Source organism: Neolamprologus multifasciatus, chromosome 5 (assembly GCF_963576455.1).
Source record: "Neolamprologus multifasciatus chromosome 5, fNeoMul1.2, whole genome shotgun sequence".
Lineage (NCBI taxonomy): Eukaryota > Metazoa > Chordata > Actinopteri > Cichliformes > Cichlidae > Neolamprologus > Neolamprologus multifasciatus.
The window spans coordinates 17878526-17894020 of record NC_140443.1 but is presented as its reverse complement, the minus strand read 5'-3'; the positions used below and the strand labels follow the sequence as shown (position 1 = coordinate 17894020).

General features: G+C 40.0%; 1 protein-coding gene across 1 annotated transcript in view; it reads left to right on the top strand.

Moving 5' to 3' along the window:
- syn2b (synapsin IIb) overlaps positions 1 to 11471 on the top strand; it is an 83820-nt gene extending 72349 nt beyond the window's left edge. The window contains exons 8-13 of the mRNA XM_085160673.1: positions 120 to 194; positions 991 to 1093; positions 3024 to 3200; positions 5507 to 5573; positions 8606 to 9437; positions 9556 to 11471. Coding sequence (XP_085016799.1) covers positions 120 to 194; positions 991 to 1093; positions 3024 to 3200; positions 5507 to 5573; positions 8606 to 9437; positions 9556 to 9709 — 1408 coding nt within the window. The 3' untranslated portion in view covers positions 9710 to 11471. The remainder of the gene's footprint in view (positions 1 to 119; positions 195 to 990; positions 1094 to 3023; positions 3201 to 5506; positions 5574 to 8605; positions 9438 to 9555) is intronic.
- The last annotated feature ends 4024 nt before the right edge of the window (positions 11472 to 15495 follow it).

The following is a 15495-nucleotide window of genomic DNA, read 5'->3' as shown; positions in this document are numbered from 1 at the left end:
GGATGCTTACTTCTCTCTGCCTTTAATTCCCTGTATTTATAATATCTATACTGAAGGGCCGACTCTGTAATGAGGCTTTAACATAATAATTTAATGCACAATTTCCTCTCCTTTTCCAGGCGAACATCTATCTCTGGTAATTGGAAAAGCAACACTGGATCTGCCATGTTGGAACAAGTAGCCATGACTGACAAGTGAGCACCGCTTCCACATTAGTGATGCTCAGGCTGCCCTGATGTCACACACATCTCTCTTGTGTTTTACCACAGTTAGTCAGTGTACTCAGATTAATTCAGCTGAAAGCCGTTGACATTTTGTACCACAACTGTTTTCACATCATCTGCTCATGGGTGAAGCACGCATTTCAGCACAGTATTGAGAGCACAGGTATAGTAAGTCAAACTGTAAACAGTATCCAGTGCACTTTCAGCACCGTTATCTGTGTACAGCAGCCCTGAAACAAACAGTGCAAACATTATTATTCAAATATTATTTATAGAGTTGCAGTTGTCAAACAACTTTTAGCTCAGTTTTTAGTTTTTCATGGACTCTGTTATGCTTATGCAAGCTACCAGGGCTAGAACAGTGGATTAGAGTACATTATCCTTCAGGTGAGTATTGATCTGTCTGTTTTGACCCTAGATTGACTGGGAGGAGTAAAGCAAGGAAAAAAACAGCACCTTCATAGGTTACAGCCTGGAGCTAGAGAGGCTCAAGAACGAGTTTGCCATTGGGATCTAAGCCCAAACAACGTTTCTGCTACACGCTGTGCTGAAGTGATAAATCAATACCACTGCTTAATTGGTGTGCAGGAACCAAACTTTTCATTAACAATAAGGCAGGAAAGGTTCACCATCATCTCCCACCTTGTTTTGACACAGCAAAGAAAACAAGTTAACTACCAAATCTTGTTCCACATATAGTATACACATATAGTCGCCTTTGACAGCTGTTAATAGGCGTAATTTGTCACGCTTTTCTTTGTGACAGGTTTAAACTGTGGGTTGATACCTGCTCAGAGATCTTTGGAGGGCTGGATATCTGTGCTGTCAAAGCCATCTGTGGCAAGGATGGAAACGACTACATTACAGAGGTGAGAAGGAAAGGAAGGGAGGAGTAAAACAAAAGAACTCAAAAGATTTTAAGATTTTTTCCTGCATCACTGTATTTATTGACTCTTGCGTTTTGTTTGGAAACTTTCGCCACGTTGACATCAGCCTGTGGGAGCTGTGTTGGATAAGCATATTAAATTTAGCATGTCTGGCCCAATTTACACTGCTGGGAGCAGAGATTGTCTGGCTGGGAATAAACTGATTCAGGTAACCTGAATGCACATTAAGGGTTTAATAACTGATGTCTGGTGACACTCTGACGTGCATACATTTCACAATTTGTGTCACTTTATGTTCATCTTTTACAACAGATTGCTCTGTCTTTGTGTTTCAAAACTTTACTATCTCTCTATTTCTCTTTCACCTCTGCCTTTCCAGTATTCTTGTTTTTTATCGCAAACTGGTTTTTGTGTTTTGCAGCCTTTAGTCGTGATGACAGCAAAGTAGAAGTATAAATTTCTTCTGCTGTAATGCTACCTTTATGTAGAAAATGTTTACATAAACCAAAACCATTAACACTCTTTTTAAAGTTTTTAAAGGCTATAAAGAATAAGAGCTTAGATTTAGTCCAGATTGGACAGATTGGAGGCGTCTGGCAGGATGACTGCACCAGATTCTCAATGTTCAGGCTGAGATAGAGCCATGATCAAGAGAAGCTGACATAGAAAGAGGTTACAATAAAGTATGAGGAGCTTTGAAAATTGGTTTTCTGGCTGTATTGGTTCTCTTAAAGTTGGGTAGTTAAGGCACTTCAGTGTGGCAGGTTAAGCTTCAGAAACTGATGGGAGTATGTTTGAACCCAAAGGCAGAGAACTGATACAAAAAGAAAAAGTATGAGCTGCAAATAATTGGAGGGACTCAGACTATCGCAGCAACACTACTACCAAGCTGTTGAAAAATAGGTAGAATTCAGGAGTACAAGGCCAAAGATGAAATGTGTAGTGACCAGCAGCTTGACAAGCTTGGGTTTGTAGGGCAGAAACTAAAGTGCTCTAGAAAGAGCTGCTTCTCCGCGGAACAATTTTAGCAGTAAGTACAGAGCATCTTAATTATGTAGGTCATTGCAGCTTGCTCATTTATGGGTCAGTTCTTATCAAAATTGTGATAACTGGCCACGAAAAGATGGAACAAAATGGTAAGCACACTTCAGATATGGTAAAACACAGCCTGCTTTGTGAAAGTCAATAAAGAAGCCAGAACAGACAAACCAACTCGATGTTTCTAGACGGCAGCTAATCAACTTATAGAAAGAGTAGAGCAAAAGCTGAAGTAGTCTAACAGCTAAGAGTGTTTGTGATAAACAGATTAGACAGATGGAGGGGGAGATATGGTGACAGTTTTAAAATAACAGGATTATGTAGTGATGATTCAGACAAGATATGTTTGTGGAAATAACTATATGACTAAAAATGATAAAAAAGAGACCATGCATCAGAGAGAGTACAGGGAAATTATCCTGGAGCCAACATGACACAAAAGGCTTGTCATCCATCCCATTTAAGCTTTGAAAAAACTTGACAGTCATAAAACTGTGTACTATTTAAACTGAAAGTAGATTTCATACTGAAACTGAAAAAATAGGAAACAAATAACAAAAACATACCTCCACAGTTCCCATGAGTCACTTTTTATAATGATGTAAAACTGAGGGCAGTTTTTGCTCATTAAAAGACAAGATCCTGTAATGATGTGGGTGTGTTTTGTTTCTGTTTTATTTTTTTGTGTTGTCTTTTTTTATGATTTCAAACTACACTTTCCCTGCAATTGGAGAAATATAACAGAATCACCTAGATACTCGGTTCAGACCGCTGTGCTGTTTAACCTCCTTTTTTCTTCAATGTCCTGACTTTGTTAGCCAGTCATAGTTTGTACATCTTCTCATCTCTCACATTGTTGTCTCCTGTTATCCAGGTTGTGGGTTCATCTATGCAGCTGATTGGCGATCACCAGGCAGAGGACCGCCAGCTCATTTCAGAGGTGGTGCTGGCTAAGATGAACCAAGCACTGGCCTCCAGGTCATCTAGCGTTTCCCGCTCACCAGCGCGCTCCCCTCAAAGCCAAAAGCCAGCTACTGTGCAGCCCCAACAGGTGAAGCCTTTAATATGTTGCATTGTGTAGCATTTGTTCTACAAATACAAAAAATTGTGCACAGCAGCCACACTGGAAGAGGTCTACTCTTCCAGTGTGGCTGCTGTTTTAAGATCTCTCTGTGGAAATCATGTCCTGACCATTTAAAATTGTGCATCTACAAAGGATCCTGATGAATAACTTCAGGTTTAAAGATACTGTAAGCCTCTTTAGAAAAGTACATAGATGCTTCTGGTTATGCTCCCAACTGATGGACTCCTATAAAGGTTGCTATTTGGTCTCTGGGTTCTAGCTAGAGAATTCATTCTCATTAGGGCTGGGTATCGTCACTGATTTCTAGAATCGATTCGATTCCGATTCACAAGGTCCTGAATCGATTCGATCCACGATTCGATTTAATTCGATTCGATTTGATTCAATTCAATTCAATTGGATTTGAATCTGGGAAATTTTGCCTCAGTCAGCAATATTATAATTCAGATCAGTACATTTACATATTTTTGTATCCATAAAAAGGAAGCTGACACACGCAAGACTTTATCAAAGGTGTGAGCATCACAGCAGATGCCTTTGTGTCAAAGTAGCTGAAGATAAAACACAGAAAAACATAAAGGTTTTCCTGGCCTCAGGCACAGTACATCAAAAACGAAAGAAAACCATTAACCAGCATATGAACATTACCTCTGAAGTTAAAACGGTTTTATTAGAGACACGGCTAAGCGTTTTGCATTTTGCATAATTTTAAAAAGTTTAAATTTGTTCAGAAGCCTGTTGAACGGCAGAAATTAGGTTTTCTTTTCGGAAGTAAGTAAAAGGAAAAAAAAATCAGCCGACAGTGCTGTAAATAACGGTAGTCTTGTGCGTAACAAGCAAGCGAATAATGCAGAAAACAGATTTCGGGGATAGACGGGAAACTGTTCTTGAAGTACAGAGGGAGAGAGGGAGAGAGAGAGCTGTGCATGAAGTGTGGTGGAAGCAAAACAGTAAAAGTAAGAGGGAATTCATGACGATGTTTATGTGAAGCGTAGTTTGGATCTTCTTTTGCTGCTGGTTCGGTCAATATTGTTCTGAGGGAGATCAAACTAACAGCTTTAGAATCAGCGCAAAAAGGGCGTGAACACAAAGCGCGGACCGTCGAAACATTAGAATCAGCGAGCTGTCGGCTTTCAGCTCCGACCTGCCGTCGGGTGAGAAAGGCGACATTCTGATCTTTGTCCCCGCTTTGTGTTTACGTCTTTGTGCGGAATCCGTGTACCTGCTCTCATTTACTGTTTTAGATGTTTGGTGGTTGTCAAAATTTTGTGACGTTTCACCTGAGATTCTGGAATTTCAGGCAAAATACATTTATATTAAAAAATCGATTCAGGATTTTAATGAATCGATATCACGTTATCCAAGCCAGAATCGATTTTAATCGATGAATCGATTATTAAAACCCACCCCTAATTCTCATTACCAACGATAATATTTTAACATTAAAACTGGATCAGCTTTACAGAGATGGCTGATGTTTAATCCTTGGAGAGCAAACATTGAAAGCATAGCAATCATAAATATGGTGGAATCAGGAAATCCACAATGTGATCTAAAAGTAGCAAGTGTTTCCAAGGTGCACAGGAAGCACCTACTGTAGTCCTTCAAACTCACTAGTGCATCCTTACCTTTGTTTTCCTTTATCCCCAACCATTTGGGGTAGATAGTTGCCCCTCACTGAGCCTGGTTCTGACGGAGGTTTCTTCCTGTTAAAAGGGAGTTTTTCCTTCCCAGCTTTGCCAAGTGCTTGCTTGCAGGGTGGATGACTGGATATGTAAAGCGCTTTGGGGTCCTTGGGGACTAGTAAAGCGCTGTATAAATACAGGCCATTTATAGGGGGTCGTCTGATTGTTGGGGTTTTCTCTGTATTATTTTAGGGTCTTTATCTTACAATATAAAGTGTCTTGCAGCTGTACTACTGCTGCATATCCTAGAGCTGGATAGTGTAGTGGTAGCACGACTCACCTTTGGAGTGGGAGTTGCAAGTTCAAGTCCCATGCATGAAGTGTCCTGGCTAGACCCTTCATGCTGAAAACCACAAAGCCCTGGAATGGTGCGGCTACATCCGCAGCACAGACACAAAAATTTTCACTGCATCTTGTACTCTTTATGATACTGAATGTGACAAATAATGAAAAAGCTTGCTGTTTTGTGTTGAGACCACTGTTGTTGTGAAATTTAATTGTATATAATTTAATTTCCCTTTCTCGTTTTTTATTGCCTTGCCAACTCTTTTTTTTCCATTGATCCCTTGTCTCCTCTCTGTCTACTAGACTGCTGCCCCTAAGGAAGGACTGGCTGATCCTAACAGGACTTCAAGCCAACGCCCTCAACCTCAAGGTTTCTGAACACTATTCACCAATATGCTGCTGCTGTAGCATGTCTAGAAAACACTAACTGAATTCATCATTGGACAGTCCCCTTGCTAACATCACTTTCTGAAATGAAGTATCCACTAGCTGTTAACTTGAACATCTTCCTTATCAAACAAAGTACTGCCATCAAAAAGTAAACAGGTGGGAAATAAGTATTCAGTGCTTTCACATCGTTGTATTGGGACTTGATACTGTAACACATAGATGCCCGATTATCCAGTTTACCAGCGATCTGTTAATAGACCTGTTTGTTTTTTTCTGCCAAGAATTAGACAAGAAGACCAACAGTAATGTCTTCTCTGTAGATATGCAGCTACCATTAGCTTTGCCTGGGCATGGAAACTGGGAAAAACAGCTTACCTGGCAACCCGATCCACCAATAAACACCTTTAGAACTCACTGATTTGCACTTTGACGTCACGTGTTGCTCTGTGGCTTTCACAGGTTTTGTATTCATCAAAATTATGACACACATCTTGTCAAAATGGGAAACTTTGATCTGCTATGGTTTCTTTGGAAAGAGCCATGCTAGCTGTTTCCCCTGTTTCCAGGCTTTGTTTTTAGTCTACATAATTACCTACTGAGTGTAGCTTCATGTTTGCCGTATAGGTACAAGAGGCATATTCATCTTCTCATCTAACTCTTGGCAAGAAAATGAAGGAGTGCAGAAGAGTAGAAGCAGCTTGTATTTTGTGAGCATACTGATCCTTGTTCCTTGAACTCAACAGTTTCCTTCATTACTGCCTCAAACTAGTATATTGATATCATGGCTTCACTTTGGTGTTGACAGAAATGATTGGTGCACTAGTCTGGGTCCAAGAACAGCAAGAAGCCTCTTCTATCTTTCAAAGCTATGCCTTGCCTCTTTTTAACGTGTGGCATTCATTTATATTAACAAGCCCGTGTTGTCTGTTTTTAACTTGTGGCATTCACTTGAATTAACAAGCAAATGTATATTAAAATGCACTTAGCCAGCATGTTAAGTTTAATTGCAGATGTAATGTAAGTGTTCAAACGTGTGTGTGTGTGTGTGTGTGTGTAAGAGAGTGTGTGTGGTGGTGTTTGTGCTCAGGGCTGATGTTTTAAAACTAAGTGTGCCTACTAAACGCAGTGGTAAAATGCTACCCAAAGTGTTACATTAACAAAGCCATTAATGTTGGAGTTGTTGTGTTTGTCTTTGTGTGAATTTGGGTTTGCATGTTTGTTCATTGTGGTTTCTCATTTTTTGCATGGGTGTGGCAAATGCCTGTACTCCATGTGGTGGTTAAGATGTTGTAGAAATAGCAGCTTTTTGTGTCTTATGTGAATTGCTAGAGATAAATATGTGCCTATTGAGTGTTAAGATGTGCAAATCGGACTTCACTATATATGAATTATGCATTAATAACAATGCCATATGTGATACTAATTTAACACTGTGAAAACATGTGCACTTATTGGTGGATTAATATTTTATTTTTATGTGTTCTTTAGTGAAAAGCAAAATAACTTACAGAGATTACCATCACTCTGCTTGTTAAATTTTGGCCAGCTCAATTGGGTTTCTGTAGTTTCTGCTTAAATCATTTTATAATCTTTAAATTGCATTTTTATGCTAAATAAATTGATTCCCTTCTGGCTGAGCAACAAGATCTTGACTTTTTTGTGAGTAGCTGATTAGAGTTTGTGTTTGGTTGTAAATAAGCCTCAACTGTTTTGTGTTATAATACTTGAAACAGGCAATCTGGCAAAATATGATGGTTTTTTTCCCCTCACAATTACGACACCTGATTAAATAAAGTTTTTAAAAAGTTAGCATATTTTTCTTTGTCTGCATGATCATTCCTCATTTGCTTGGATCCAGACCATTGAATTGCTAATATTTGAACATCTGGCTATAGATTTGATGAAGATTTTGATTTTTAAACCTTTTCTAAATAAAGAGATTAAATAATATTTTTAATAATATAGCTAAAATTGCCACTTTCTGTACTTGCTTGACTGATATGGCGAAAATCAATTATAATAGTGGTCAACAAAATATTAAGCAAATCTCTAAACACAATGCTCCCTAATTCTGGGTTTGTAGCCAAGCAAATTGTTATTGTGTCTCCCTTTATGAATTATGTTTGTACAAATTGTATTTTCTTTGGTTTTTATGCGTCGTGAGTCCCAAGCAACCATTGGGATGCTTTATGACAATCTGATCAAACGTAAGACTCGTGGCCAATTAGCTGCTTGACAGCAGTGACTCTCTGAGAACACATGGGGTGAATTTTCATGAAGTTTTTGTAATGAGAAATATATATATATAAATTAATAAGTCCATAAACAGGATTCTGTTTACATTTTTCAAGCTGTGTTCAAAGAGGCTTTATAAATTAATTTACATTCAGTAATTCTGTTTTGGAGAAAATGAATTCTGAACTGCTGGAAACTCATCCCTGCCCTGCCGCTTCTAGCTCAGCTAGCTGTGTAATGATTCTTTTGTGTTGCATGTCCCGCCACGTTGCTGCTTGTGTTTCGATCACTTGTTCGAAACCGGTATTTCTCAGTTAGCTCCTGACCTTTTGTTGTTTACTGTCTTTCTCCTCACCGTCAGTCTGTTTCTTTCCTGTCACTGCCTGTTTTAATTAGCGCACTAGTGCTGGTCACATGACTTACTGTGCATAACACTTGGCATGATAGGCGAATCACCGCACCTTCTTTTAACTGCTGTTCTGCCTCCCCCTGCTGGTCATTACAGCCAAAACATTCAGAGCCTGCTTTGCCCCAATCTATTCTTCATAGATTAGTTAGATAGGATTTATATGAATGTCTGAAATCATTTTGTGAATGGGCATGTTGAGATTCAAGCTCATTTTCTTTGTCATGTTCTGCTTTGGTTTTTGGTGAGTGTTACAAATGCCTGGTTGTCTAACGCTGCACTAACAGTCTCTATTATTAACCCCCTTTTTGCATTTGGGTGTTGTATAGCAGTGGAAGTACAAGTTCATATAACTATATTTCATCTTTTAGGTGCACCAGTGAAAGCGCAGATTGTGGACACATCATCAGAATCAGCTAAGAGAGCATCTGAACCAGTACCAAAGCCCAGCCAGGCTCAGAGACCTGGTCCAGGTCCAGCTCAGAAACCAGCTCAGGCTCAGAAACCAAGCCCAGTGCAGAAAGCTGCCTCAGTCACAAAACCACCAGTACCGAGGCCTCCACCAATGATGAGAGCCCCGTCTGTCACAAAGCCAACCCCAGATTCAGCTTCCACTTCAGCCCCAGCCAAAGCTTCACCATCATCCCCTGCAAAAGTACCGGCTGCTGCAGCTCCAGGCTCTCCACCAACCAAAGCAGCAGCTGCAGTTTCTGGCCCCGCTGCAGCCTCAGCTGCAGCTCAGGCTTCTCCCCCAGCCTCTCCTCCAACCACAGAGCAGCCCAAGCCCCAGCCTCAAGGCTCCCCATCCCCAGCACCTGGCAAACCAAAAGATCTTCCCCCCAAACCCACACCACCTGCAAAACCCATTCCTCCTATGCGCAGAAATTCCAAACCACAGCTCCAGCCTAAGCCACAAACCGCACCTCCTCCGAAAGCTTCGCCCACACCCCAGCCCACTGCCCAAGCACCAGCTCAGTCTTCAGATACAGCCTCAGTCTCTGCTCCAGCACAGGTTCCGTCCCCAGCCAAAGCCAGTCAGGTCCAACATAACATCCAGTCTCCAGCTAAGGCTCCAGTTCAAGTTAAGCCAGCTGCTGCTTCCCCGAATCCTGAGCCAGTCCCAGCTGAAGCAGCCGCAGCACCGGCTGAGGCCGAGGCAACGGTGGAAGAACAATCGCAGCAAAAGACCCACCCTCTTCTGAAGTAAAAGCTGAATTATCAACACGCTTATTTAAAGACATTTATTCATTCATTTGAATACAATTTCTCCTTTATCTGCCCTTTCTCAATTTCCCCCTCCTTTTCTCCATTCTTTTCCCAGTAAATCCCAGTCCCTGACCAATGCCTTCAACGCCTTCAGCGACTCTTCTTTCTTCCGCGGGGTCTCAAGCTCCGGAGGCGAAGGCCAGGAGGAGGCAAAGGCCGAGACCATTCGTAACCTCCGAAAGTCTTTCGCCAGCCTTTTCTCTGACTAGACACACCCTCCATTTACCATTGGCCAGTGATGACTTGATTGACATTAAATGTGAACCAGTCTGAGATTAAAGTTTGTGTGTTAACTGTACTGTATTCCCTCTGTCCCGGTCCCTCTTCTGCTCCACTTTTAGCTTTCCCGTGTGAGTAACAGTGAGGCCTGCTGGGTAGGATGTTCCGTGAATGAACCCAGACTAATAGGTCTGAAGGAGTTAAGTCATTGATATAGAATATATTATGATAAAGTAGAAAGAATAGAATAAAAAATTATTTTTTCCCAGCGCACACAAAGGAACAGAGTCTAAGGTATAATGAAAGTATAATATTAAAGACTACAGATGGAATGTACATAAGTTTATATACAGTATATAAATGCAGTATAAACACAACTATAATGGAAGAGAAGCCAATAATAATAAAAAAAAAAAAATCAGCAGCACTTTTTGATTAGCTTTGCAGTCAGTGACATAACTCTTTCATTCAGTAGCTGGATTTATACAAATGTTAATGTTCAGATATGACATTTGGTTTCTCCTACATTTGATGGTTTCCAGTGAATCGTTGTTGGTCAGCAAGTCAGTAAAAAGGGAAGAAGAAAAAAAAAAGAGATACTTCTTTAAAAGATTTGTTCCTGTCTGTGTAAATCCAGCCGTTGTGTCTCTGGTCCTTGGCTACCGACTACTGGGCTCGTCATTGCTGCCCCTTTTTGTCTATAAGCCTTGAAGTTCATTTATGTGTGCGTGTGTTTTAGGGGGGAGGGGGGGATATCTGTGTGTTCATTTGTGTTCACTTGTTGTGCATGGCTCCTCCAAGTGTGTGACTTTTTGGAGCAAGTGAGAGCTCTATCAGTGTTAGACTTTGCCCTCCGTTGCCTCTCTCTCTCTCTCTCTCTCTAGATGTTGTAGCCTTATTGTGAACATGTTTTCGATTCACAGCTATGTGTGTTAGCTGTGCAGACCTGGGTCAATTGCATATTAAAATGCATTCATTCACTATGAAGCTTTTAGCATTGGAATCAGCGTGCCGCTGCTGTTTAGGAGGAGCACGACTGGCGAGTAAATGAATGCATTTCACGTGGTAACTCATGTCTGTAGTTGTGACTGGTGATTTCTTGTTTCACCTCTGTGTAGATCTATCAACAGTATTGTACTTTGTTGATTATTCTCATGAAAAGACATTGAGACAGTAGTGCAATAACACCTCGACATGACTGTTGAGTGCTGTCACCCTATTATATTATCATACATACGGGATCTGTGTATGTGTTGAATACCTTACTCTTACATTCCCTTTAAGATTTCTTTCCATGGTGACTCTCCAGGTTGCTCTTTACGTGCAGTCAGCATCTGATCTGAGTACTATCACAACTGTTGGTGTTTCGTCCTTAGCCTTGTATGTATAGGTGCAATGAATTTTACGCAGCCTGGATTGAACCCTCTACCTTCACCGGTCATTTTTGGTTCAGTTGTTGCATTTCAAGAACGTACGCGTAAAAACAAATCCTACGACCTGTATATCAACCTGTCGGCTTATCCATTTCCATGACTATGTTGCAAGTAAACTTTGACATATTGTATTTGTCAGAAGTTTATTTTATTTTTTTGTAATATATTTATTTATTTTTGAGGTTCCATATTTATGGTAAAGTATAAAATGTTTGTTTTATATTGTGTTTTTATTTGTAATGCAATCCTGCTTTGCATGATCTGGTGACTGTTTTTTTTTTCTGTACAGATAAAAGTTAATAAAGATGTGGTTCCATCATCCCACTGATTCACTGAGAGTCATGGCAGTGGCTCTTGTCTTTTCTTTGAGTGTTTTCTTCACATGGGCACATCTATTTCACACTCATAAAGAAGTGTGGTGCATCTGTGTAAGCATATATGGCCTGGGATAGATGTGGATATTCACCAGTCAGGGAAAGTCTAATTTAAAAAGCTGCTGTTTCGCCACAGCCACTGCTTCTTCTGATTTCAAACTACAAACCTGAAAAAAAAGTAAGTTTCTTCTTCTTTCGCTTCCTCCCTTTAAGGATTGCCACAGCTCATCAGCTGTCTCCATTACCATGTCACCAATCCTAAAATACTGCAACATTGAAACCGCTGTGAGTAAGTTAAACAAAATATGCAACTGCTAAGACAAGATTTTGACTTAGGTGTCACCGACGTCCATGTGATTGTGTCACATGGACGTCTGAAGAGTCTGAACAGTTGTATGCACTGGCATGGCTTGTCTAGCAGGAAATTTGAGACATACCACATATCACAAGACAAAGCTTTGATTAAAGTGATTAAAAGGACTTTAAGCTTTAAGACACATGACTGTTAAAAACATCTGTTGTTGTATCTGTTGAATTGTGAACTCAACAGATTTGCCCCAGTGTGAAATACTACACCCTAATTTACCAGATAAATGTTAGAAAAAGCACACGTGGCACAGACGACATCAGCTAAGAGGGTCCCACATTCATTCGTCACGCTCTTAGAAATATTCACACTGAAAATCTTTACTGAGATACATTGTTTAATTTGTTGGTATGTCATTTTGCTCTCAGCATATATATTTATTTTCCTTTAGATGAAAAATACTAAGACAACAGAGTCTCCCTAACAAATCTAGCAATGCCAGAAGGCTTACTGTATATCAAAACATTGTAGAGCGTTATATCTTACACAGGCAGTACAATATTTACATTTTAGGAACACTTAAAAGTAGAAAAATTATAATTTGCCAGTACCATCACATAAATTTAAGCGAGCGAGGTGTGAATTAATGATGTCTTGTGGTGTTTTATTTAAGAGGCACTGGGTTGAATTTTCTCTTGTGAGGCAGCAGATGGCACTGTGCATATGTGGAAGTGCTGTCAATTGTGTACTTGCCATTTCTCAAGATTAGCATTTTATAATTATTTATTACACTCTTTAAAAATACCTTACATATAAATATCTATAAAACATCTCTAAACATTTCTCTAAAAACATTACTTATACATACAGACGTGTGTAAAAACACATGTTAATGACACTTTAAAAAAAGTTCTTTGTCATATTTTCCTCATCCTGTTCTTCTTTCATATCCTGCCTTTAATGTCACGCTTTTGTCACACTTTAAGAAGGCGAGTGGCGGAAGGGCCCTTTTCACATGTGCCACTTTAGCCTTTAACATAAACCACAATACTTTTGCGTGAAACTGAACTTTTTTTTCCCCTCTCTGTTGTGTAAAGATGCAGACAGTGTGTTTACTGTATGCAACATAAAAAATCTGACATAATCAGATGCTTCATCTACATCGCAAAGGGTTTCAAGGTAATGTCAAGAATAAATGATTTATTAAGATCGCTCTTTTTAAAATTAAAAACAGAACCAGTTCTTCAAAAAAGTCTGCCAGCGCTGATAACATGTATACAGTATGTGCAGTGAAGACAGAGGAAACACACTTTGCTTTTGGCTCTTGGTCCATGGGGCAACCAGTCAACAGAGATCTGTGGGAACGTCTCCATCACGCTGTTCAAAGGGACATTTATGTGGGCGGCTAACTCACCAAGCAAGCCTATACTAGCCAAATCCTGTTTGTCTTGGTGCTCATCCCAACCTGCTGGAGGGAGAGATGGGAGATTAAATGTTATAATCTAAAGATTTAGTTCATTTGTCATCCCATACATACGAGCATGGAGGGACAAATCAAGCCAGTTTGGCCAATTTCTTCTGTCATAACGTTAACTGTGAGGGTTTCAATTTCCTCACTAAAAGCCACGTTGATTTTTGAGCAGCTTGCACCCCTCCTAAGCCTGAAAAATGACAAGTCTTTTCCACTTTATAATAATCACGACAGCGTAGGAGAGCCCTGTTAAGATACACAAGTACTTTGATGATGAACATTTTCAGATACCAGAGCTCCAGTCTGCTGGGATTCGACTGTATAAACAATCAGAAATTATTGCTTTGCTTTGTTTGTAACAGCCAAACTCTCAGGGGTGTCATTTTTTTTATCTCTGCAAAAAAAGAAAGAAATTCTGCATGGGGAGGATGTTATGCATGTGAGACAGAGTGAGAGAATATGTGTAAGTGTGTGTGTGTGTGTGTGTGTGCGTGTGTGTGTGTAAATAACCAAAGTGTAGCAGCTGTCTCAGTCCACCATACTGAGTTATAATAGATCAAAGGCAGCTAAACTGAAGCTTACTGTTGCACTCACAGGGTAGCGAAATTAACAGCTGCATTTACCTGCGTTTGAAAGAGGTTTTTTTTTTTTTTTTAGAATTGATTGCAGTGTTGAGCAGTGAGTGGCAGGGCTTAACATCGGTTGCGTTGAATTGCTTCAAAAGCAGGTTGAAAAGTCTCCTCACAGAGATTCTACCTTGAAGTTTGAGAAGTAACACCATCAGGTATCTGTTCACACATTTGCTTTAGTTTGGTTTTGACACAAATCCCACTACAATTTTTGGACTTGTTACATTTTTATTGAAAGACCTTCTAAGAATTCCAGCACATGCTATAGAGTCATATTTATTTGTTGCAATCACAGTAACACGACGACGGCTAATAACAGAGGTCTCTATTGCAAACCAAAGATTACAGTTTGCTAAAATAACTTCCTGAAAAACCATGAATGCAAACCAGGACATGCAGTTCTGCGCATGCTGTTTCAACATCATACATAGCCACCTCAAAGCGAGCAGCCCCAACAGGTCAGACTCTGGTCAAATGACACTTTGACCAAAAAAAAAAGGGGGGCAGCTTTATTGCTTTGTGTGTGTGTTTTCTGCAGGCCTCTTTGTACCTGTTGGGCTGTTGTACATTTCAGCACTGGTAAATGTTTAAAACAAATTCTAATATGTGGCTTTGTTCATGGGTTTTGTTTAGCCAGCTGTACTCATGCAATGGCACATTTCAGTCTGATCACCCACCTGCACCGTGAGTGCTGAGATGTTTCATTCGTAATCTTAAGAATAGCTCCTTCAGTCTGTGGTGAGTAGGGTATTTACAGCAGTTCAACATCCGATATGTAGTCAGATATAACAAAATGTGATTTCAAGATAAGGGTGTTAAAAAATATGAACCGCATCTGCTTTCAGTCAGCAGTGTAAAAAAATTAAAAGTAGCCCTTAGATTCTGTCGTGTCTAGTTTACAGGTACAAACAGAGCGAGCTTTGTGTTGAGGTTAGTCGAAGATCCTTAAATCTACAACAAAGTCTAAAAAGATGCAGCAGGCAGGCAAACTTACTATTCATTGTGCACCTGTTTTTGCACTAAGCTGAGTTTCAGCAGGCTAGCTGACTGTCCGGATGGCGTTTCATGAACTAAGTGATGCAGCAGAGTACAATTTCAGCTTCAGTAAACACATGAGAGGGTCGACAGGATGTTATCTGCTAAACGACACTTGCAGGATTTCCTAGTGAACTAGATGACTTAATTGCACAGTCAAATGATCACCCTGTTGTCTTTCAGCAGTTGAATTCAGTCCCGTCTTCTGAGACCAAAGACTGTGATGTCAGAAATATGACTGTAATCAGCCCGATAGTCATCACTGGTAAACTAAGTGACTAAGAGGGGGGGAGCCCGACAGACAGCAACACAACAAGCAACCACTTACTGTCAAGTGACTGAGTATCAAAGGAACAATTCACTGTTATTGGGGAATGAACTTAATATCGAAATTTAAATTAGATGGTTAACAGTTTAGTACAGCTGCTACTAATGAAGTAGTTACAAGTTAGCTTTCAAATTTGATGTAAACAAGACGTCAGCTTAGAAAACACGTTGCACTGTTTTTGATTAAGCTACCGACCAGT